Here is a 23,738-nt window from a genome sequence, read left to right as displayed (position 1 = left end):
GGTCGGCTTGGCATAACGGGAACAACAATAGTTTCCTTTTATCACTGGTTACGAATTTTGCAAATATTCTGTTCGCATACGCTTAAATAGTGATAGCCGGCCTGATTGCCGGGTCAATAACTAAAATACCCCTTGTGGTATATGTATACACATTTGATAGCAAGAGTGGAGGAGCAGCAAATACCACTTGGTACAAGGTCCGATATTAACAATTGGTAAGTGGATGTTCGAAAACAGATCCTACTTAACATCCAAGCTTAGGATGCCGCTCGGGCTAGAGCGTTGAGTAAAGCTTCGGTAGAAGAAGCTCCATGGAAGCGTCCAACCATGGGGAGTGCCTTGTTTCAAGCCGCTATTGCAGACAAGAAACCCAGTATCCGATCGACACGACTACCTTGTGGACCATTACGAGATACCGTCAGTATGTTCTAGGCCTCTGCAGGCGTCGGCGACTCGACAACAACATGAAGAGCCAGGTATTATGCTTGCCTCCCCAGGCACATTCGGCCTCGGCGCTTCCGTCAAAACACTCACAAACACTCAGACAATCACAACAAACTTATACCTTTGATCCCACAGGGATATAGAACGACTTTGGGTCTGATAAACTAGAAAACTGCAACGATAACCGACTAGAATCGCACTAGAATAGCACAAGATCACTAGTGTAGTTACGAAACAGAGCAAAACACAAATTATACCATTATCTGCCTGAGCAGACCAGTCTTAGTCCAACGTACATATGACAGACGCTTGACGTGGGGTTTTTCCAGTAAATACACTAGTGATCTTGTGCTATTCTAGTACGATTTTAGTCGGTTATCGCTGCAGTTTTCTGGAAGAACAAAGTCACAGTCAGTCTTTCGATAGGGACGACGACCACTCACATTGCCTACCTGCTTACCCACAAGATACATTCACCAGAGTAAACGACATCGTTTATTTTTATCACCCTTTGCGAGAAGCGTCGTATTCAGTCACCACCATGAGCGGCAGCAATAGCGCTAGCAAAACGGTCCAAAGGGTGGTGGGTAGTTTTGGTCGCCTCTGGGGGCGTGGACACGAAAGTTTTCCACCGGAGCTGCGGCGAATCCTGTCGGTCTCGGGGCAGGGCGCCACCACCTTTTTGCAGGGCTTGGTCACTTGCGACTTGCAGAGCCCGCCGGCACCACCTCGACCGGAACCCATTGATCACCCGCAGCCCGGTGTACCCAAATCCATGAAAATGGACGCCACTGGTACGACCGAACTCCCCGAAGTCGAGTTTACCGATCGACTACGCGCCGCCTGTTTTCTCGATCACAAGGGACGCATCGTCACCGATTCTCTCCTCTGGAAGACGGATGAAAGTCAATACTTTATTGACGTGCCGGGTGCGACGGCAGATTCCTTGCTGCAGCACTTGCACGCGTTCAAGCTCCGGCGTTCCAAAGTGACGATTGCCGATCGAACTTTGGACATGTCCTCGCACGTTATCTTTGGCACGCTCAACGCGGGAGGATCGCCTCCAGGATACCTGTCGGGGGTGGATCCCCGTCATCCCAGTCTAGGGATGCGTGTTTTACAACTGCCTTCCGAATCATCATCCAACGGCGAGAACACCAGTACCTTGAACGAACAAGACAGCGACAACCTTTCCTTGTCCACGCGTCATGAAGCCTTTGCCAAACTCGTCTCTAAAGTCTTTCCCACGTCGCCCGGTAATTACGAACTCGTCCGTCGCTTGGCTGGAGTAGCGGAAGGATCCGAGCTGACGGGCAAGATCGCCCTCGAAACCAACCAGGAGCATTTGCAAGCGGTTAGTTTTCACAAGGGCTGTTACCTGGGTCAGGAATTGACCGCCCGCGTCCACCATACGGGAGCCGTCCGCAAACGTATCCTCCCCCTGTTGCTTCTGGACCCCTACACGGAAGTACCACAGGCCTGGGGTTTGGCCAGTAGCTTGCAGCAAGGCCGTGCGGGGAAAAAATTTTCCGCCGAAGAGCTCCGGTCCTTGCCGACGAGACTGCCTCGCCTTTCGGTTCTCACGGCGGGGAATTTGGTTGCCATTACTACCGGATCCATCGAGCCTCCCGGAAAGGCTGTTGACAACGCTGCTCGGGACGAACTGGCTCAAATTAAATCCCGTGCCGAAGCCTTACTGGCGCGGTTGGAAACGGATTGCACTCCCGGGGCGAAGATTGTCGATACCAAGGACGGGAAGACGATTGGACAGATCGTGGCACCTCCCGTTAAAGGGACCAACGTGGTGTTGGCTATTATGAGACTGGAGAGTGTCGGGCTGCTGCAGGGCGGGGTATGGTCCAAAACGAACAAGGTACGCATCGGCAATGGCCAAGAGTTACGTTATTTGCCGTATTTGCCCCTTTGGTGGCCCGATTTGGATCCGAAAACAGGCAAGGCGCGGGCCGAGGACGTAGATGGTGTTGACCCCGATGAAGTGCGGGATGAGGACCACTCGCCGCGACCCGTTCGAATGCCCAAGATCGAAATTGAAGAAATTCCGCTGACAGAAGGGGAAAGACGAGAGCTGAAGTAGACGTATACGCAACCCGGGTACCCAACACTCAAAAGTACAACGCTTGCCTAAACTGTTAAGTTTTGCATTTGTACTGCCAATTGAACATCTTTACTACGAACGCCAACTTGTTTTTCCCGTTAAGACTGGGATTGCCCATTCCACCACCGTTGCAAGCGCTACGCTCGTTCCAAGCTGGATTCATCACGCCCGACTGCCACAATGCCTTGCCCCTCAGAGAGCGACCTCGGTCAACTAGTCACCGACCACTACCAATGAAATCCATGTGAAATTAGCGAGTCGTACTATTGGAGCGAAGCCTCGTTCGCTCAAGCATATGGCCTTAGCATCTTTGTCCAGACGTGAAAAAGCGAGGCGTTGTCGAGACCCTCTTGGTCCCGCCTACGGGAAAGACGATGCGTTTGTTCTGGTCCCCACGGCCTTGCCAAATCCAGGCAACGAGCTGGGAGCGTTGAATTTTCCCTTCAGCCAGGACGAGGCGCAATCGGCCGACTTCGATTCTCTTGCTCTTTTCCTATACATGTCGGTGAAAGGTATCGATAATTTCGATTAGTCGCCGTGTGTTGACGGCTTCGGAGACATTATCTTGCATAGTGCGGTGGCGTGGGTCTTCCCGCGTACATAGTAGGCAGACATAAAGTACTCCTCCTGCGTTTCGTCGCAACACCTGGCGATGAGATGAGATGAAATTAGATGAAATGTCAACATAGAAAGTGAAATTGTGTACGATTTCCAATAGCTCTATGTATGCTTCTCGAGTCTAGCTAGCCGTGTTTGATTCGTTGCAACGTTGAAGCTGAACCGGATTGGCTCGCGATACATAGCTGGGGTGTGCTTCACAGTCAAAACACCTAAAAAATTCCAGTACTGTTCGTTTTACACTTATAACGTATGACATCTTTCTTTTACTGTTGATTAGGCACATCCCTGGAGACCTTGTTGAGGTACTGCCATTTTGAAACTTATTTTCCACGAGACTTTGTCCGCTACCGTTACCTAGAACGCCCGAGAAAGAAAGAAAATACTTAAGTGAATGGATTTATTGGTTATTTAGGTTATTTACAAAAGGGAATGTAACGGTTTTTTTATTGCAATGCGTTTCCTCTGAACTTTAAAATAGCCGTTCCTCGGGCTTTACCTTACCATTAGTGTTGTCTTCACGGACCGGAAAAATGACGAAAACGGCAAAATAAACGCAGATACAACAGATCTTTGCCCTCTTTTTGGCAACACAAACTGTCTTCACATCTTCTTTGCGGCCTGGTCAGAAACAAAAACATGGTTTTAAATAATTGGTTACGATCCCTTCTGCTTGTGACTATGTGTTGTTCCTTTATTTCAATCGCGACGATCACGCTGAACGTTTGGATCGTCCCGTCGCTTTCAGAATCCAAGTCGAGCAAGGACCGTGAAATCTTCCTTCGGTATCCGGGGGGTCCTCTCAGTGGGCTCGAGGAAAAAGCTTCGGGTGCCACCGGAACAGTTTTCGAGGGAGAAAAGACTAGATACTTCCAGGGCTCCTGGAGACTAAGGGACTACAATGATCAAAAGGATGACAACGAAAAGAACAAGTCAACCCTAGGCAGCTCGTTCTCTAAGAACTTTAAAGATTGCTTGCAATGGGCTGTCGTCACTACCATCTTTGAGCCGGGAGAATCTATTTATGGTGTTTCGAAGCTTCGGAACTGGTGCTTGGTTATCATTGGCGATACGAAAACTCCCGATGCAGCCTACGCCGATCTCAACAGTCTAGACAATGTTATTTATCTTTCTGCCCGTGACCAAATGCTTTTCTTGGGTAAATCTCCCTTTGGTCAGATCCTGCCTTTTCAAAGCTTTGCCCGCAAAAACCTCGGCTATTTGTTTGCGATTCGCCATGGAGCACAGGTCATTTACGACTTCGACGACGACAATGTGCTGCAGAAGACTGAAAACGGGGAATCCAAAGAACCGTTTACATACCGACAAGGGATGAAGAGCGATTCAATCCTTGTGCGTTTTGACCCAAGACCAAATCTTCCTCTTCCTTTCAATCCATTGCCGTACATGGGACCAAATGTGACAAACCCGTGGCCGCGCGGCTTTCCGCTGCAGGATTTAACCACTTCTAACGCTGGGATGCAGTCTGACCCGAGTCTGGTGTTTGGAAGTATACCGGTCTCCCGAATTGGAGTGATCCAATCTGTTTGCGATGGTACGCTGTCAGGGTCTCACAGTCACTACAGTTTTTCAATCTCACACTTCTCATGCTTTAAATTTTGTAGGCGATCCCGATGTTGACGCTATATGGAGAATGACCAGGGACTTACCCTTTGGCTTTGAAGAAGATTCTCAGAAGTTATTGGTCGCATCGAAAACGTTTGCGTCGTACAACGCTCAAGCTACTGTTCATCTCCAAAACTCTTTCTGGGCAATGTTTCTTCCATTTTCTGTCCCGGGTCGTGTCACAGATATCTGGCGTGCATACGTTGCCCAGAGACTATTCCGTGACATTAATTTGAGCCTCGTGTATGCGGGGCCCTTGGTCACCCACACTCGAACTGCACATAACTATCTTGCAGACTTTCAAGCGGAGCAGGATCTATACATGAAGACAAATCCCTTGCTGGGGCTGTTGGACGGCTGGGAGTCAGACTCGACTAGCCTCCCAGGCAAGCTTGAAGCACTCTACGTTGCTCTCTATGAACACGGCTACGTTGGCCTTGTAGATGTAACCCATGTTGGCCAGCCCTCGGTACAATCTTGGTGGACCAGGAGGCAATGTCACGTATAAAGCATACCTAGACACACCGCATGAGAAGGAGAAAAGTCATGGTGATATGTGGCAGGAGTGGGTTAATGGCGTGAACCATTCCCTGCGACCGCTAGAGGCTGTCATCAAATTAATCATGATGACAAAGGACGAGGGTGATCTTTTGCAGCGTTGGGTCTTTTACCATGGCGAACTCATTGGGTACAAGCACCTGTACATTCTGGATGGGAGTACCAGTCTGGACAATATATCTTTCTTGAAGTATGCTAGGGACCATCTCGGAGTCAATGTGATATTCACTCCAGCAAATTTGAATGAACTGGGAAGGGAACTCAGTGCGATGGCCCTTTCCCTGGCTGGGGCTGCCGATTTTCTCATGAAAGTTGACACAGATGAGTTTTTGGCAGTCAACAGCCAGAATGCAACTTGCAGAAATGGCGAGTCCGGTAACTGCTCGACTTCTCCGTATGGTGTAATTGAACTCTTGAGAGCCTATTCTCTGCTTCCTATAAAAGCCGATGGAGGCAGAATGCAGATTGAGACTTCAGTAGGCACTATCCAGGATCGCAAAATTTGTGAAGCTGGGAGAGGCACGGATCTTGGCCAATTTCATCAAATCCCGTATCAGTTGAAGAAAGTAGTGCTTGATGCTAGGACAGTGCAAGTTGTCGACTTAGGTGGTCACAATGGTGTAATCTTACCTCCTCACGACAAAAAGCCCACAAATATAGTGCCTCTGACCATTATCCATGTTCATTCCCGTTGCCTTGAACATGAGGTCCGAAACAATGAAAAGGCATGTCGGGGACACGGATACATTCCGTCCGGTCCCATTGACCCTGCCACTATTCTCAAGAGCTTTGAAAATAGTGTTGGCCCTGATCCCTGTCTACTCACAAGCCCCGAACAAATAAAGGATATTCGTGCAAGCAGTCATAAGGTTTATGGCCTTCTTAAGCATCTGGCCAATTGCACCGGCTTTACTCTTTGGTATCCAACGGAATACCCTGCACACGCCTTCACCAACCCAACAGCAATGGGCACAAATAGCCTCCTTAGGAAGCTGCTTCAATACGAATGTATTTCAAGTACCATGATAGAAGTCAAGGAGAAAGGACACTGTCACCGGCGAGGGTTTGCGGAGTAGCGGTGGGTCTCGAGGGAATCGCTTGTTTGATTGACCTCGCCGACCCCCGAGGTGTTCGCTTTTGACTCTATCCGGTTGCAAAGCCGCATTTCGGCAACCGTCGCCACGATGTGGCGGGAAAGTCCGAGACGAAGGCCATTTGCATCAGCTACCGCCGCCTTGCAGTGAATCACAGGCGAAGAGACAAAGTCCAAGAAAATACAGGTAGCTGCTGATCCTTCTTTAGGTCAGTGGCCGTTGGAAATACGGCGAAACTTTCGGATATTTTCGTGGGAGGCGGAAGTACTTGTTTCCCGGTGGCTAGCGTGTGCCTCGTTCTGACTCTCAAGATGGTCTTATCTTTCGCTCTACCTTGCAAGGACCGGGTCGAGGAGGTCAATGTGTTGACCCCGAAAAAGTGCGGGATGTGGACGAGGCGCCGCGACCCGTTTGAATGCCCAGATCGAAATTTAAGAAATTCCGCTCGCGGAAGGGGAAAGACGAGACCATGTTGTTTATTAGACTCACACACACAAAAACCACAGGAACCCACACTCGAAGTCCAACTTTTGTCTACACTGTATATAATTGCTTACTGCACTGCCATTCGAACCTCCAAATTTCGAACGCCAGTCCGTTGTTCCTGCTTGGATTGGCATTGCCCGCTCCACCAATGTTGCAAGCCTTGCGCACGTCCCAAGCTGGCTTCGTCCATGCCTGACAAGCCTATTTGGTCGAAAGCGGTGACACCCGATCGCCACAGTGCCTTCCCCCGCAGCGTGTGACCCTTGGCCTCGGTCACCTGCACAACTACATAGTCGCCGACCGATAAAGAAACTCGTGGTAGTTCAGCGAGTTGGACTTTCGGATCAAAGCCTCGCTCGCTTTTTGCGTGTGGCCGTAGTAGCGTTGTCCATACCGGTGCAAGCGCAGCGTGGTCGTGTACCGTCACAGTCTCGTCCACGGGGAAGATGATGCGTTTGTTCTGATCCGTGCGACCTTGCCAAGCTCGGGCACCAGGATGGGAGCGTTTAGATTCCCCTTCGACCAGGACGAGGCGTAACCGCCCGACTTCGAGGCTCTCGTTCTTTTCCTGTACGTGTCGCTGAAACGTGTCGATAATTTCAATTAGTCGCCGTTTCTTGACGTCTTCCGGGACATTATCTTGCATCGTGCGGTGGGCGTGAGTTTTCCCGCGCATGCTATAGGCAAACATAAAGGCTTGATCGTATCGCACGCGTTCCATCAGCGAAAGGGTATCGAGGTGCTCCTCTTCCGATTCGTCGCAAAATCCGGCGATAAAATCGGACGAAATGGCAACGTCGGGAATGATTTCGTGCACGGTATCCATTAGTTCCAGGTATGCTTCTCGAGAGTATCCACGTTTCATGCGTTGCAACATGGAGGTTGAACCGGACTGAGCCGGCATGTGCAGGTGGTTGCAGACGTTGGGTCGTTCGGCCATGAGCGTGAGTAGTGGCGGGGGGTAGTCTTTCGGGTGTGGGGAGGTAAAACGTACGCGGAGCTCGGACGAAATATCACTCACGGCGGCCACCAAGTCGGCAAAATAGTACCCACCGTCGTGTCGACGAATTCGACTCCTAAACCCGTCGTTGGACATTCGGTAGCCCGAATCAGGACGAACGGACAGTGCGGTTTCACTGGTATCATGGTAGGAATTTACGTTCTGACCGAGCAACGTGACTTCCTTGACGCCTTGTTCGTAGAGTTGTTGTATCTCCCCGACGACACTCGCAAAGGGGCGGGAGCGTTCTTGCCCCCGCGTGAACGGGACGATACAGAAACTACAGCGGTTCGCGCATCCTCGTTGTATCGAGACGAATGCCGAGACGCTATTGCCGTGTCGCCGCACCGGGGTGACATCCGCGTACGTTTCGTCCAAGCTCAACTGTACATTAAAGGCTTGATTGACCCGTCCCAATTCCGCGTCGTCGTCGTCCGGCTCGCGCAGCAAGTCTCGCATGAGCCGCGGCAAATCCCGGTAGGCGTCCGGACCAACGACCAAATCGGCCAATCCGTCCCGGAACAAGTCGGTTTGCAGCCGTTCCGCCATACAGCCCAGGACGCCCACAACTTTGCGGGATTTGAACTTGCCGCGGAGTTCCCGCAGGCGGTGCCACACTTTTTGCTCGGCACCTTCCCGTATGGCGCACGTGTTGGTCAACAAGACGTCCGCGTCGGTTTCGTCCAAGGTTTCCGTAAAGCCTCGTTCCAGTAGAAGCGCGCGGACAATGTCGGAGTCGTTGACGTTCATTTGACATCCGAAAGTACGAAGGTGAAATTTGAATGGGTGCATCGAGGACGACGAGATGTCGGTGGAAGATATCCGATTATCATAGTTCTCGGACGTTTCGTTGGACATGACCGAGGAGTATGAAGCCGAAGACGATTCCAGGTTGGAGTGTTTCGTCAGCATGCGGGATCCGCCGACAAAGTCCGATAATCCGAGTCCATCGGAAGGAAGTCGCGTGGACGGTTTCTTGCTGGTGTGCTGAACAGTAACGTCAACCGACTGTGCGCGGCACTGTCGGTCGACGCCCGTGTGCCACATTCCGTGCGATTGCCTGTATCGTTCCCCGAACGCTGCCGGGGACCACCGAAGCATACCGCTCTGCCTCTGCATCCTGGCGGTGGTAAGTAATGTTCGCCGTGTTGCCATCGGTGCGGATATTACCATGGTAACGACCCTCTCCGGTTCGTACTTGCAGTTATGCAGAACACACAAGTGGGCCAAGAAAGGAACGTCACGTTAAGGTTTCACTGTCCGCGTGGACGGTGAGAGGAAAAACTGTACGATCACGGATGCTTCGTCTGACCGTGCGGCGGATGCGTGTTCGCAACCATTTCAAATATCTTTCAGTTCAATATTCCAAATTTTAAAAAGTACGAGTCGGCAGTCGCCGTGTTCGAGGCCGGTACATTCGCTTCTTTAGGTCGACCATGGTCACATGCTAACGCTCACGCATTGTATCCGAAACATTTTCGCACTGGCGGAGTCGCTTAAACTCGCCCCGTCACCATTCTCGTCTAATCCTAATTGCATGGCGTTCGACAACGGTGGTGTCGCGGATGTGCGATCCCAGCTGGAACGGCAAGCGGGAGTGCGCCCGTCCTCGCACTGGTTGGAAGATTGTCAACGTGAATTGCGTTATTCCGGTGGATCCGTATCGGCCGATGCCGTGTTGGAACAGATCTTGCACCACGATTTGCGGGATGTGGTACGGGAGTTCGTCGAGCCGTCACCACAGTCTCCTGGGCCTCCGAACGGTACGACTTCCTGCGCGGTGCAGTTGCGCAAGGCGATCCAGGTATCGCAGCCAAGCCACGCGGAATCGGACCAGAGAAGTAGTAACAGCAGCCACAAGGCAACCTTGTCGGCCAGTTTCCGATGGATGGTACAGGTGGAGGAACTCTTGGATATCTCGCACAATGCCGAAGCCCGACTGCAAGTGGGTCCCGCTAGTCCCAACGCCCCGACACCCATTGGCAATCAAAGGAAGCGTCTTTTGAAAATGTGCCTGTCGGATGGTTGCTACGGGGACGGCCGAGTGTTCGAGACGAACAGTCCGGAAAACAGTCTCGTAAGCAGTAGCCGCCCGGGACCCTCTAGTATTCTGAGTATCATCGGCATGGAAATTTCTCCCATTCCGTCACTTTCGGTCAATACCCTGGCGGGCACCAAGCTTGTGTTGCAAGGACCCATCACCATTCGTCACGGTGTAATGCTCCTGCACGTGGGGAACACGATAGTTTTGGGTGGCAACGTACCAGAATTGGTAGAAATTCAAATCTCCGCGTTGCAACAGGCCAAGCGCATGGCTGGAGTCGGTGTAGATCCCACCATCCGAGCATTGGTATGGAATCCCGAAGCCCAGGTCGGCCTGGGTGGCGATGACGAAGGTACGTACAATCGATGCCATCTATGGCACCGCAAGGAAGCGAGTACGCGCGCGCCATCTCAACGGGCTCAATCCCTTGTTCTGCTCGCTTGTTTTCGCAACAGACGAAGGCGAACACGAAAGTGAAGACGTGGTGGCAGCACCTCGAGCAACGCAACTTCCTCCGTCTACTGCCACAGTACCCATGGCACCGCGTCCGGCGGTTGCCACAGTACCCACACCCGCCACTCGACCACCGCTGGCTCGCTCTGCTGTTGCTGCCGTTCCTCGGTATCGTCCAGCGCCTTCCGGACTGGACGCAGTTCCCCGGAATAGAAATCCGTACACCGCAAAAAGCGCCTCCAGCAGCAGCCCAGGATCTTTGACCGTCATCTCTCCCGTACCAGCCGCGCGGGGAGCCAATCCGTACGTGACCCCGACTTTTACGGCAGGAACACTTTCGTCGGTTCAAGGCTCGGCATCATTGGTGCAGTCCAACACGACAGAGCGGATGGATGCGGTATCGGGACCTGAGTCTAATCCCTTGCCTTCAGCGGGAGTTTCGTCACAGTCGACCTTGACGCCCAACGCTTTCGCTCGAACCACCGTTGCTCCTGTCCCTGGTAATACTACAGGTTCAGCCATGGAGTTTGCCGAACTTATGGAACTACTTCGGCGAGTGCGCACCAATCCAGCCTTGTACCAAAAGTACTATGGCAAAATTCTCTTGACGTCCTCTATAAGACAAGTAGGACTTAAATTGTCCTTCAATATTTCCAAACGCCAACAATACGTCAAAGGCCAAGGAGAGAAGTACGAGTACGATATGGCGGCGCGGTTTGGAGGTCCCAACGAGCACGACGCCAGTCTGTTATCGTGCAAAATCTCTAGTAGTATATTGGAACCATACTTCGGGAAGCCACCGGTCAGTGCAATTGCAACATATACTTGTCGAAACTTTACGCTTGCAAATGCGGCCTCTCAAACACTGCTTTCTTTCAAAACAATGTAGAGCGAAATGCGCAAGTTGAATCGGGAAGACCGTAAACAGGCAGAATACCTCGTTAAACAAGGAGGGGCGAGACTGCACGAATCACTTGTTAAATTTCACACATATGAAGTGAGGTTGTTGATATCGCCCGAGGAATTTTTCGGATTACCGTCGAAACCAGAGCTACACGGCACTTCCCCAGTACTGCTCATTCTACGACGATGTTGAGGAGACTTAAACTCGAAGTCTGGTAACACAAGTGTTTTTTGCGCTACATCTTACTGTTCGTAAATTCTTTTTGTGGAACATTGCAGCCTCTAGACCTTTTTAGGATCGAGCAGGCACGCTTTCCACATACTTCGGGAAAGTTTTCGGCGGCGCTAACAAGGATAGGGATGAGCACATCCTTTTTGTCACTAACGAGGTCGAAAAGGTTGGGGCTGTACGTATAACTTTTCAGCAACATGCAAGAATTTTCCTGAGTCTTAGCATCAAGAGGGTACCGAAACATGGCCAAGATGATCATATCAATGACGCCTTCTCTGAGTGGAGATACTTGACTCTTTGCTGCGTCTATGATGACAACATTGTTGAGAGCGGCAAAGGCTTGCGCTAGAATGTCCGGCTTTTGGGCATTGATCTCCATCAAGCAAACAATGGTTTCTTGGACTTGTGCTCTGTCCAAACCTTCTCTCGTGCCCGAATCGAGAGCAAGAATTTTGATGGCTTCCAAACCTTCCAAGAGAAGCTCCTTTGACTCGGGATGGACAAGGAGTCCATTGACAACCACATTCAGCCCCGCTCTATCTATCAGCGACACCCTTCTAGCAACATGGGGAGTAAGCACACGAATTGCTCGGTATCCGTTCTTTAATAAGGTCACATTCCTTAGGTTTGAGGCCATACAACGCAAGACAAACGGGAAGCATACGGCAACAAGCTCTCTGAAATAGTCAGCAGTATCACAGAGGCACAGAATTGCCTCGAGAAGGCAAATAGCTGTTGGAGATTCGGACCCTGCTTCAAAAGCGATTACAATGGCCTGGCTGAGAGACAATCGGTGAGACCAAAGGATATTATCGTCTACCTCTGAGAGAACGCCGACGAGTACTTGGCAAGCGTACTGAATCACGGAGTGTTCAGATGCGTGAGCCCGAAGAATCGTAGAGATGGCCTCTAACCCTCCACAATGAACTACTTCTCGACAAATATTGCTTTCTTGGCGAGCTACGAGGGCCTCCAATACCGAAGAAAGAGAAAGTTGCACCTCTACTGACCATGCGTGCATCGTCATGCAAGTCAAGATGCTCGAAACCACCCCTTTTATTGTGTTGAGGAGAGAGCCAGTTTCATAATCGTGGCCGACAACGCACGCGAGCGTTTGTGCTGCCTGAATGACAATGGAGTCGTCAGCGTTCGTGAGGCTGTCAAAAAGTGCAGAGACGCCTTGTTGTGAAGAAAGAGAAGAAAATCCTGCGTCATTGGCCAGAAGAGCTCGAAAGACAGAAACCATAACTGTTTTGATCTCAATGGAGTCTTTGTGGCGCTTCGATGCCTCGAAGACGGACGCAAGTAGTTTCGGTGTCCATCGCTGAAGGTCGGCGTGACTACTGACGAATATGAGCGTCCAGAATAGCGAGTAGCAGCTGCACAAGACGTCAGCATTGTCTTTGTGAAAACTGACAGAATCGGCCAGCATTGCAAGCGTCCCAGATGTCATATGTCCGATCGTGTCACACGATTCAGGCGCTCGTTTCAAATGGCAAATGGGGGCAATGAAGTTTGATAGGGCCAGGCAACATACCTTTTGCACCTCTGTATTTTCTTTATATGCTCTCATGGAAAGGAGGATAGCGTTGTACTCATCTTGGGTATGAGAAACGATCGTCAGTGAACCGAGGGAAGTGTATAATTTTGAATGTTGACCAAAGCTACCTCGGAAAGGGACTGCGGAATAGATTCCGGCAAGTAGGATACAGCATTCCGGTGCAACAATCGTGCTTATCTCGACCATTTCCAGCAATCGGCATGAATGCCGCGAAAAAGAGACTCCCTCCTTCGTGTCGCTGGAATCCTGAACATGTTGTACATCTTTGATTAGAAGCGTTAGTATGTTGATCCCGATACGATGGAATGAAGCAAGGTAGAGAGCGTCGCTTTCTTTGTTCATTGCGCGGTCTACGTTACAGAGCAAATCAGATCTTGCAAGCTCCCTACATGCAGTGACATTTCCCGATACCTTGATGAGTGCGGAGATCAACGCGTCCTTGGCAGCAATCGAGTCAACTTCGTCATGCGGAAAGTCGAAAACGCATTTTTGAAATGCTCCGGCAAGGAATGCGGGTGCAACGCTGTTGGATATCCCATTTTCTTTTCCGTTGCCCCGTTCAAAATTTTCTCTAATGATACGACAGGCCACAGCATATAGCGCAGCACTGGTCGGAAATTGCCTTGCTGCCTCTATAGCAGATATTTCAATGTCCTCTTGGATTGCAGCTGAAAACGCCCTCCCCCCGAAAGTCTTAGTCAGAACATAAAGACCCTTGACTTGGATTATTTCCTGGTTAGGATGTCTCCGGAGAACATGACACACTGCGGAAACAACGGTTTCCACAAACTCAGGACGATGTGCGGTTTCTGCAGTCAACGTTATGCAGGACACGAGGCAAAGCGCCGCGTCGTGGAGAAATACATCGTCATATTTCACAACAAGTCTCAATAGCGATCCTGCACTTTCTCTGGTCACTCGCAGAGGCTGGGCTCCCTCCGAGTTTTTGTTTACCGACAGCTTCCACAATAAATAGAGTGCCGACTCTGCGATCAGAGCACTCACCAAATCTCCGTCCAGCTTTGCCCACAGTAGATTTACGACATCCACGGAATGGACGAGTTGATAGATCGTACAATCAAGTTCATTTCTCCCACGCACTGTCTTTTGAGCCACATGAAATAAGGCTCGAAGAGCATAGTCAGAGCAAGCTATGTCCCTTCCCAACGCATGAAAGACGAGCCGCTCCACCAGACATTTGAGGTCTCCTTGCGACACACGCTTACACGCCCCAAGCAATACCTCCAGCGCCGCGCAACACCGATCAGACATTCCAATACAACCGTGGGTACACCCTTCATGGGATCTATCAATGGCCAAAATGAGCCCAATTCCTTTATTCGAAATTATACTCTGAGCGTATTTCGACGAAACAGCCGCGACGGTCAGAAGAGAGAGGACACCTTGAGAGGCGACATTGACATCATGACTGTGATATTTTATTTTGGCGCACAATATGTTGATCCAAGAGTCGTTTTGGCTGTAGAAATCTGTGTATTGAAGCGCAACAAGCGTTTTGCGCAAAGATTGGAGCGAGCACGCAGCGACTTGCGGGTCACCTGCGTGTTGCTCCAGAACCTGAAGAATTATCGAGGGGTCATAAAGCGTATGGGGGTCTTCTAAAGGATGAAGTTGAAGTGTGGCTGGGGACGGGGAAGTTTGACTTTCTATTGAGTTGGTCTTTTGGGCTTTTGATGTTGCAAGAATCGGTCGGTACAAATGCTGGTCCCACTGAGTTTTTGATATAGTCTTTTGATTCATTTCCTTGCCCGGTGCACTCGGCAGAAGCACGTTGAGTCGAGCGAAGCTTGACCTTGTAACTATATTCAGGCTAGTGGTCGACTTTGGTGTTGTGAGCGTTGGTGAAGGTTGTAGAATCAACTGGCTTCTCGGCAGAGTGCTTTTAGAAGAATTGTGTGTAGACCTGGTAACAGCCGATAGATTAGACTTGGAGACGACAATTCCTTTCGAAATCGGCTTTGTTGTGTGAATGCTTGTTGAAACACTGCCGAGCGACTTTCGACTTCTGCGTTTCTTTTTCTTCTTCGGCGAGGTTCGTTCACCCAACTGTGATTGGGCTTCCGCCAATGTGTAGCAGGTAGGCTGTAGGCAGTATCCCTTGTAAACGGCGTACTCTCCATTCTTCGTATCTGTAATCGGTTCCCAAATCTTGTTGAGAATACTTCCGGCCTTACGATGGGTTTTTTGCGCGGCGCAAATAGGGCAAACACCGTGCGAATAGGCGTAATCCCGCAATTGATCACCAGAGAGAATCGATCCTTCAACCAAAACGGAATGTGATAGCGCCGCCATAAACGCCAAACTGATCAGGATCGTTTTTAATGTTGTTCTCGCCGGCAAGAATACCGGTCCTAGATACGAAAGATAAATTACACACTTCTAAAGGGCCAACGTCGACGAAGCGTTTTATGGTTTTTACCTCGGGACCCAAAAAATGATGGTTTGGATGTATGCGGACCCCGCCCTGCCCTTTACTGTTAACGATTGTAAAGGTCATTTTGGTAAGGCGTTTTTACGATTGCAGTATTGACATTTCGTGGTCGTCGTACTAACTAGCAGTTCTCATAGTCTGATTTCTTCACTTTCATGGTCAGTTGCCTGTATAATGGTTGGCCCCGTGTCGCAGCTTGGCCAATCAAAATTTTGATTGGTGGACAGTATAGCGTAGCGTCATATTCATGCAAGAGTCACATTCCCAGTGAGAGCCCAAGAGAACTAGATGACCGCGAACATGCAAGTCTCGAGAGAGAAATATTCTACCTCTCTGTCAAAGGCTCTAGATTTGAGACCGATACACCAACGTTCACATTCCGAAGCGTCGAATAGGCTTCTTCTTATTCATTCATCGCATGAAGATCATCGTCTAGGAGGTGAAACAGCGGGCTATCAATCCTGTCGAGAATGTCGTCTTCGGATGGGAGGATAACACAATTACACATATTTTCTTCTCCAGCCAAGAAAGCAGCGGGGCAGACCCCATCGTCAACACAGATTCATCGTGCGCTGGCAGAGCGACGCATCGTAAGACGCCTTTATAGAAAAGATGGGGATCTCCCGCGCATCGTGTTTTCATCCGTGGACTGGCATCGAGATATCGGGTATGCCCTGCACTCGGGCAAATGGGAGAATGTTCGTCACCAACTTTCGCTTGTGGCGTCATATACGAGTACAGCAATAGACCCCGACAATGTAGACCGACGGAACGGCAATAGAAAAAAGCCATTTTGGCGTCGTCTATCTTTGGGTGTGACCACTTCGCGCACTGATTCCGGACGAGATCCGTATGGGCTCCTGCAAATAGACCGAATGGGTCAGACTCCGCTACATCTGGCGTTGTCATCCAGAAATAGTCCGACTGATGTTTTGATGGCGCTTATAAAAATAGAGCGTAGAGCTGCATCTATTCGAAACTATTCCGCGCGAGTCCCACTGTTCTACGCTGTCGTTTATCGGCATCATATCGAGACGGCAGCCGCCTTGGTGGACGCGTTCCCAGAGGCGATGTCATTGCGTGATTCGAAAGGTTTAACGCCTCTTTCCTACGCCTTTGAGATTGCCGAACAGGAGTCCGTTCTCTGCGACATACCGCGAACCTACTGGATGCCTGCATCGGGCCAAAGCGAAGAAGCTGCTTGGCAGGAACTACAAGGCGAAAGATGGAGCATGGTGCGGCTACTACTAGCGTCGGCAACGTATCCGCAAACAAACTTGTCGGTGGGCGGTAACACATCCATGTTGATTGATGCCATGATGCATTCGGCTCCGCCTATTGTGATTTCCTTATTAATCGGAGCATCCACATCGCTCTTGTCTCATGAAAATAGAGCAACTGCGTTTGCTGCTTCGACCCTCTACACTGCAATCACTCGACATTATCCGCTGTCGATTCTTGTTAGTCTAGCATCAAAATGTCCCAAAGATGTTCGAAGTGCAAGAGACGAGACGGGAATGGGCCTACTGGCTGCTCATTTCATTTCTGCTTGCTTCGAGACAAAGCCCAATACTTACGAATGGGCGGTGTCACCAAGCTTCTTTTCTTCAATTAGAGAGTGCATTGTTGACCAAGAGATGCATGAGGAAGGTTCTGCTTTTGTCGATTGGTGGAGAAAGGTCGAGTTTTTGATTGCATTCTGTGCTGGTGAGGACCCATCTCGATTCCCTAAAGACCTGCTTTTGCATGCAGCATTGACAAACTCCGACACCCCACCCGCAATTATTCGTGTTCTGCTTTCGGTGTATACATCGTCAGTAACTCTATCTGATCATAGAAACCGAGGAGCGTTTCCAATTCATTTGGCAGCCAAGACACGTGAATACAGTCCACGCAACTACGAGAGGCCAATCCTGGAAAGCGAATGTGTCCTCGATATGATTGTAGCAGCCAATCCCAAGGGTGCCTTTCGTCGCTGTGAACGCAGACTGCCACTGCACTTCGCGATTGACTCAGGCAAAACGTGGACGTCGATTGCGAATTTGGTCAGTGCCAACAACGATGCTTTAAATAAGAAAGATCCTGTATCTGGCTTATATCCGTTTCAACAAGTCGCATCGTACTCGAACAAAAGCCAGGCTGACACATTCCGGGTCATGTGTGTTACTCGCAACAAATATTCACACGCAGTCTGGAAGGGACTTTCAGATAGGCAAAAGGACGCCGCAGTCGCTCGAGTTTTTGAAACGGAGGATAGAAATAGGCTTTGGACGATATTTGAGTGCCTTCGACGGCAAGTGAACGTGATCGATACCACCGAATATCAAAGGAGTCCTGTGGATATGGCTCAGGGGTGTTCCGGAGTGGGCTTGATTGCTACGCATTTCTTGTCGTGGTGCTACACGTTAAATCAGAGCCAGGAACATTGGCGCGCGAACATCGAGAACGTAGAGACTCTTCGGAGAGCAGAGCAGTTGCTGTTGTCTGGCGGAAATCTAGAGGGCATGACATCTGACTTTTTGAATTGGCTCAGTAAGCTCCGATTTTGCATTGAAAATAGTTCTCAATCGAGCTCGCGGCAGCGTCACTTACCAATACAACGAGAAGAGGACAAATTCCTTTTGCATAACGCCCTTTCCAACCCTGGAACACCCCCACAAATCATACGGTTCTTGCTGTCATTGTCCCCCGATTCCATTTTCATTCCGCTCCCTGGTACTGATAGTCTGCCTTTGCACATAATTTGCCAGACAATACCTTACACGGCTATGAGATTCGAACCCATACACATCGGATCGATGAAACTTGTCTTGGACGCGAACCCCGAAGTTGTCAACGTTTCATCGAGAGGCCAACTCCCACTGCACATAGCCATTCTTGCAGGAAAGACTTGGGAGGACTTAAAGCCTTTAGTTTTCACACACACTGGTGCTTTACAGGTTAAAGATGCCGAAAGAAATCTCTACCCGTTTCAGCTCATGGCTGTGGAACGCTCGTATTCCGTCGATCTACGTCTTCATTTGCAGTACAAAGCTCGAAACGCCTTCAAGACCTCAACCTGGAATCAGCTCTCTCCACTCGATCAGATTAAAATGTTCCGTCGCGTTCAGCGTGAATACCAATTAAATGTGTTATCGTCTGTATTTGAGCTACTGCGAACTGATTCCTCAGTGCTTGAACACTCTGGCTCTGCTATTGAGTGGTCGAAGCTGAAGGACTTACCAAAAGAAATCGAAGGCCAAGATGCTGACGAACCAAACAGAGAAACCAGTGACGCCACTGACTGTGAACAACTCGAGTCGTTTTTCACTTGCAAAGGAGACAGTATGTCAAGCAGAACTGTCGTTGGTTTGACAACCAATATAAAGGACCAAGACTCTGACATTTATCTAGGAGAATCAGGGCTCAAGACCTTTCTTTCAAAACAAAGCTCAAGGCACACACATGCCGATCAATTTAAATGCGAAGTGTCAGTCCTTTCAATCGTTGACGTGATGTCAATTGTTTCTACATTGGCCCAAGTAGATTCAAAACATTTACAAAAGAGAAAGAGAAACGGCGATGTCAGAGTCGAGTTATCACAGAGGGACGATTCAGAGAGCAGCTATGAGTTTGCGGAAGATTTGATTGAAATCGATGCTACACTTCATAACACAGCTCCGGAGAATTCGACAGGAGGCATTGTCGCCGAGAAGGAAGATAAAGAGGCTCTGTTGCACGACAACGAAAGTGAACACGGCCGCGACGGAAATCCGATTCAGGAGAAGAAGACTTTTTTTCAGTTGCGACGAAAGGCAAGAAACTTTTCTAGAAAGGAGTGCGAACACCCTACTCAAGCCCGCTCCGTACGGAAGAGAGGTGATCCAATATTGATGAGTTCTTCCTTCTCAAATGGTAGTGCCTCAGTATCGTCTCCAATGCTAAGAGAGGCACTGGAGCGATCGAGACGACATTCACGACAACAAATGAAAGCTCCACCACAGGGCCTGAGATGTTTGAAAAGCGACGAAAAAGAGATATTTCCGTTGAAGGAAATGACGAGAAATGTTGACTCGATGCAGGTAGGAAACGGACGCTACGGAAGTCTGATGCTCGGAAATCTAGACCAGTCTTCGGACTGCGAAGAACAAGAAATTATGGTTCTTGGAGACTCTCTCCAAATAAGCATGGAGCTATCGCCCCCGTCTTCTGCGGTTCGAAAATGTTTTAGCCTACCGGAAGAGTCTGCACATTCAATGACTGAAGTATCAGCAATAGAAGAGGACATTAGAAGCATAGAGATGATGTGGATACACAGAGGAGAGTCTGTCACTGCGCGCAAAGGAAAGCGACCTACTCAGTCGCTTCGTAAGGTCATTGTAGGAGAGAAACCCATTGCGACCAATATTTCGCCCTTTTTGCGAGCAGAAGAGAATTTGACTACAAATCGGAGTTCCCCTTCTAACCTGGAACGATTTCTGGAGCAGGAAAGATGCAAAAGGACATTCCAGAAAACAATTCCAGAACCAGGGCAAAGTAGACTCGAGCTCCCAGTACCTACTCCAGGAAGGGACATGGATGTTTTTTCGAGCTCAGGACGCGAATTGTCTGAATCAGATGCGAAAGAACAGTTTTATTTTGATTTTGCGAAGATGCGATGGGAAAAGCGATCCAAAAAGTTGCAGTTTGCGCATGGAGAAGATATCGGTAGCACTCTAGCTGCATGTTCTTCAGTCAAGGCTGTACCATTCTTTGATAGAGAGTCTATGCGCTGGAGGACAGTATCGGAACAGATAGATTCTTTTTCAATATTGAAAGGAAAACAGTCTCTAAGACAAAGTCGAGAGCAGAGAAAAGAAGCGGGCTTTGACAAACACAGTATGAAGTGGTTTTTCAAAGAAAAGTGCGAAGACAGCTTCGGGGTACATATCCATTAAAATTACAGGAAGAATCAAGAACATAGTAACTCAGGCAAAAAAGAAATATCGCCTTTATGTAAGCCAGCAGTCTCAATACTCTACAGCAGTCTCAATACTCTAAACAGAGAACTGGTTCTTATTTCATGGATGAAGGGCTTCGTACTCGAATTCACTCTGCTTTTCCCCGGACGGTTCGACTAGTCTGTTTTGAGACCTTCAAACTTTGTCTCTCTTCCAGTAGCAACGAGTGCTGCTTACTTTGTCAGCAGCACTCAAGGGAAGGGCTGATGCTCCTGTGCAGCCATTTGTGTATTTGCCGCCACTGCGTTACCAATACGAAATCGTTATCTCAGTGCCCACTTTGTGAAGGGGACACAGTAGATCAAATTGCGATATTCTAGTAACCGAGATATGCTATTGATAGAGACTGACAAGAGGTGGAGCCCCAATCACAGGTAGCACACTAGACAATAAGCTGACGTAAAAGAAAATTTACTGGGGTAGTGTACATTTACTTAAAGCATTCGATAAGTCGGCGTGCTTCTGTTTGAATACGAATATCGTCTTCAAACACTCTCAATATTCTTTCGAGATCAGGTATTGATAACTGGTCAAGAAGAATTTCTTTGTGGAAAGTTGCCTTAGTGGCGAGAAGACGCAGCGCACTGAGGGTTTCTGCCATCATGCGCAGAGACCATTCGTTAGCACGGAGGAATTCTACAACTTCTTCCACAACTTCCGGTACATCGGCTTTCTGTTCAATAAGATGCAGCAAGTACGCATGCAGTTGTTCCTCCAAGGACTCATCTTCAGCGCGAGAAATTTGCAGCTTTTCGACAACAGCAAATGCATGGTCACCCTTGCTGATTTGCTGGGCCCGTTCTAGAAGAGGGAATATCTCAGTAAAACGACGAAGAGCCCTCAGATTTGTTTCTTCGTACGAGAAGTTGTTAAGAGCGAAACATGCACTCTCGACAACAACAGGATCACTTAAGTGCGTCTTCAAAGCGGCAACCACCGCTCTCAGAACGTGTACCGACACAACGGAGGCCTGTTTCTTCTCAAACTCGACTGCCATGTTGGACAAGACTGCACATCCATCCCTTTGGATATCCGCGTTCATACAGTGACACTCCATGACCTGAACAATGTCGTGCACCACGCTCACGCGGTGCAGAATGTCGCGTGCTTCTTCGTCGATTGAGAGTGCTCGGAGAGCCATTAAGGCCTTTTCTACAAGTACATTATCACCAAAGTTCCTCGACATTGCTCTTTGAATCAAGTCGCAGACACCCTTACGTATCAAAGCTGTCCTTGCGCTATTGTCTCGCGATAATGCCCAGATTGCAGCACATGCCCTCTGTTGTATCTCCATCGATGAATGAAAGTGTTGCATCGCATTGATGATTTCTATATGTGCACGGGCCAAGACAAGCTTGGAGATTCCAACGTTGCTCTGCTTGAACGCTGAAGATATTGTACGAAGGCATAACAGCTGAATCTCCAAGTCGTTAGAATTCGACTTCATTGAATCACAAAGAATTTCAGACAGAACATGATGGCTGCCGCTGGAGACAAGATCAACCAGTAGTCCCTGAAGTTCGGTAACGGCAGAAGACTGCAAATCTTGTTGCTTAATTTTCCGGCGAGGTCTCGGACTAGGTGTGGGACTCCAGTTATCCGACGGACTAGCCGGTGGGGAGCTTTCCGATCTTTCAACTGTAGAAAACGAATGAACGGAGGCTTCTTTGATATCATCATTGTAAAGGGTGTCGACGACTTTGCGAGATAGTTCAACAGTCACTCGACCTTCGTGGTGGCTCGTGGACGAGCGAAGGTGTTCGCTGTTTCCTCGAAGAGTCATGTTCTGACCTTCGCCTGAGTCACCGGAGTTGGGCGAGGTTTCGGGAGAAAGATTAGCAGACTTGGAGCGACGAGGCATGGGTCTCCCATCAGAATGTTGTCGGTTGGCTCTTTGATCATAATGTCGTTCATCACTGGCGGAGTCGGAGTTCTCCATGATACGTTTACTATCTAGCCGAGGCATTCGCTTGATGGCTTGAAGGTCCGTTTCATTTGACAAAGACCTGGCTAAAGCACGGGTCTTGGGCCGAGGAGTGGTTCTCACAGGAGTATTAGGTGAACTACTATCACTCTCTTGAGACCTTAGCGAGCGTGACGAGCCCATGGAAACAGTTGAGTTTGTCCCGCAACTCTTTTCCGAATAGCGCCGAAGGGCTCTTCGTTCCGAGGGTTTCTTTGGATCAAAATCAGGATGGCATTTCAGGCAATGCCCATCATTGCATTCCCCATCTATACTCCTGACCTTCTTTGAAAACCACAAGGGGTTTAATTTTGACCTCTTCACGTCGAAGACAAGTACCGGTCGCCCTGGACATTCCGTGCAATACCCAAGCTTTTTGCGAATCGCAGCCTTGGTCTCGCGTGTCATTACTTCTCCGGAGCTGACCAAAGTCATCTCCGAGTACGATAGCATCGAAACGTCGATCTTTTGCCCTTCCCTTTCTAAATCAGAGCTTCGGCGTTCAGTTTCGGAAGCCATCGTCGCCTGCTGGTATGATGTTTTGTCTCCTTTCCAGTCTGTATTGTGTTTTTCTGTGACAAATACACTTGATTTTGCCCTGGCTAACTGTAGATGAAGCATGCGTACAGTGAACCAAAACTTATATCAGCCCAACCCTTTTCCCTTTTCCGTGTGATGATACGTAAATTGTTTACAATTAAGTGTAAGCGACCTGATATTCTGAAAAAGTATAAGCGCGGTCATTCCGATTCATTCATTATGATGTCTTGGTCATTATGGCGTTTTCCCGATGACTCTCGTACTTAGGGAAATAGCTCGTTTATAGTAAAACTTAGAGATCAGTTCGGAAATGGATTTTTTAGATCAAAGTGTCCAATTATGCTTTTGACAACGAAGGTCTTCTATGTCGTGGTCATTCGAATGATTGGAAGAGGAATGACCGTCTATTTCTGTGAACCATCTCAAATGCCCCTGCTCTCGCTTATACGTAGCAGGACCATCCACAAGGAAATGCTAATCAACCAACCTATTTGCTAGGACTACTATACAACCTAGCACGAAACACCTCCAGGACGAAGTAGCGTGAATGAACGGTCATACAAACTTTACGAGGCAACCGTAAAACCGACAGTACGAAAACAAGCCAGAAAACCCAAATGAGAAAGAGACATTCCAATACGTTTCAGCAATCTATCACCACGTGTTTAT

General features: G+C 49.1%; 7 protein-coding genes across 7 annotated transcripts; 4 read left to right on the top strand and 3 right to left on the bottom strand.

The window, feature by feature from the left end:
* Window positions 1-821: 821 nt before the first annotated feature.
* On the top strand, window positions 822-3,092 carry PHATRDRAFT_45164 (predicted protein; the record flags this gene model as incomplete). The annotated part of the gene is made up of 3 exons (XM_002179377.1): window positions 822-2,535; window positions 2,600-2,768; window positions 2,838-3,092. The coding sequence occupies exons 1-3, from the start codon at window positions 986-988 to the stop codon at window positions 3,090-3,092; spliced, it is 1,974 nt and encodes a 657-aa protein (XP_002179413.1). The 5' UTR covers window positions 822-985.
* A 725-nt stretch (window positions 3,093-3,817) lies between these two features.
* Window positions 3,818-7,075, top strand: PHATRDRAFT_45163 (predicted protein; the record flags this gene model as incomplete). The annotated part of the gene is made up of 3 exons (XM_002179376.1): window positions 3,818-4,733; window positions 4,804-5,301; window positions 5,324-7,075. 3 exons carry the CDS (start codon window positions 3,818-3,820, stop codon window positions 6,436-6,438), a joined length of 2,529 nt encoding a protein of 842 aa, XP_002179412.1. The 3' UTR covers window positions 6,439-7,075.
* Window positions 7,076-7,186: 111 nt separating this feature from the next.
* On the bottom strand, window positions 7,187-8,791 carry PHATRDRAFT_26780 (predicted protein; the record flags this gene model as incomplete). Its single annotated transcript, XM_002179159.1, has 1 exon — window positions 7,187-8,791. A coding segment is annotated over exon 1 (1,548 nt), but the record flags the coding sequence as incomplete, so codon positions are not given.
* A 595-nt stretch (window positions 8,792-9,386) lies between these two features.
* Window positions 9,387-11,328, top strand: PHATRDRAFT_34782 (predicted protein; the record flags this gene model as incomplete). Its single annotated transcript, XM_002179375.1, has 2 exons — window positions 9,387-10,338; window positions 10,442-11,328. 2 exons carry the CDS (start codon window positions 9,387-9,389, stop codon window positions 11,326-11,328), a joined length of 1,839 nt encoding a protein of 612 aa, XP_002179411.1.
* Window positions 11,329-11,578: 250 nt separating this feature from the next.
* Window positions 11,579-15,448, bottom strand: PHATRDRAFT_45161 (predicted protein; the record flags this gene model as incomplete). Its single annotated transcript, XM_002179158.1, has 1 exon — window positions 11,579-15,448. One exon carries the CDS (start codon window positions 15,446-15,448, stop codon window positions 11,579-11,581), a length of 3,870 nt encoding a protein of 1,289 aa, XP_002179194.1.
* Window positions 15,449-16,057: 609 nt separating this feature from the next.
* PHATRDRAFT_45160 (predicted protein) lies at window positions 16,058-20,559 on the top strand (the record flags this gene model as incomplete). The annotated part of the gene is made up of 1 exon (XM_002179374.1): window positions 16,058-20,559. One exon carries the CDS (start codon window positions 16,058-16,060, stop codon window positions 20,501-20,503), a length of 4,446 nt encoding a protein of 1,481 aa, XP_002179410.1. The 3' UTR covers window positions 20,504-20,559.
* A 437-nt stretch (window positions 20,560-20,996) lies between these two features.
* PHATRDRAFT_45159 (predicted protein) lies at window positions 20,997-23,048 on the bottom strand (the record flags this gene model as incomplete). Its single annotated transcript, XM_002179157.1, has 1 exon — window positions 20,997-23,048. One exon carries the CDS (start codon window positions 23,046-23,048, stop codon window positions 20,997-20,999), a length of 2,052 nt encoding a protein of 683 aa, XP_002179193.1.
* Window positions 23,049-23,738: the final 690 nt, after the last annotated feature.

This window comes from Phaeodactylum tricornutum, chromosome 6 (assembly GCF_000150955.2).
Source record: "Phaeodactylum tricornutum CCAP 1055/1 chromosome 6, whole genome shotgun sequence".
In the NCBI taxonomy this organism is placed as follows: Eukaryota; Bacillariophyta; class Bacillariophyceae; order Surirellales; family Neidiaceae; genus Phaeodactylum; species Phaeodactylum tricornutum.
This window is presented reverse-complemented; position numbering and strand designations above follow the sequence as displayed.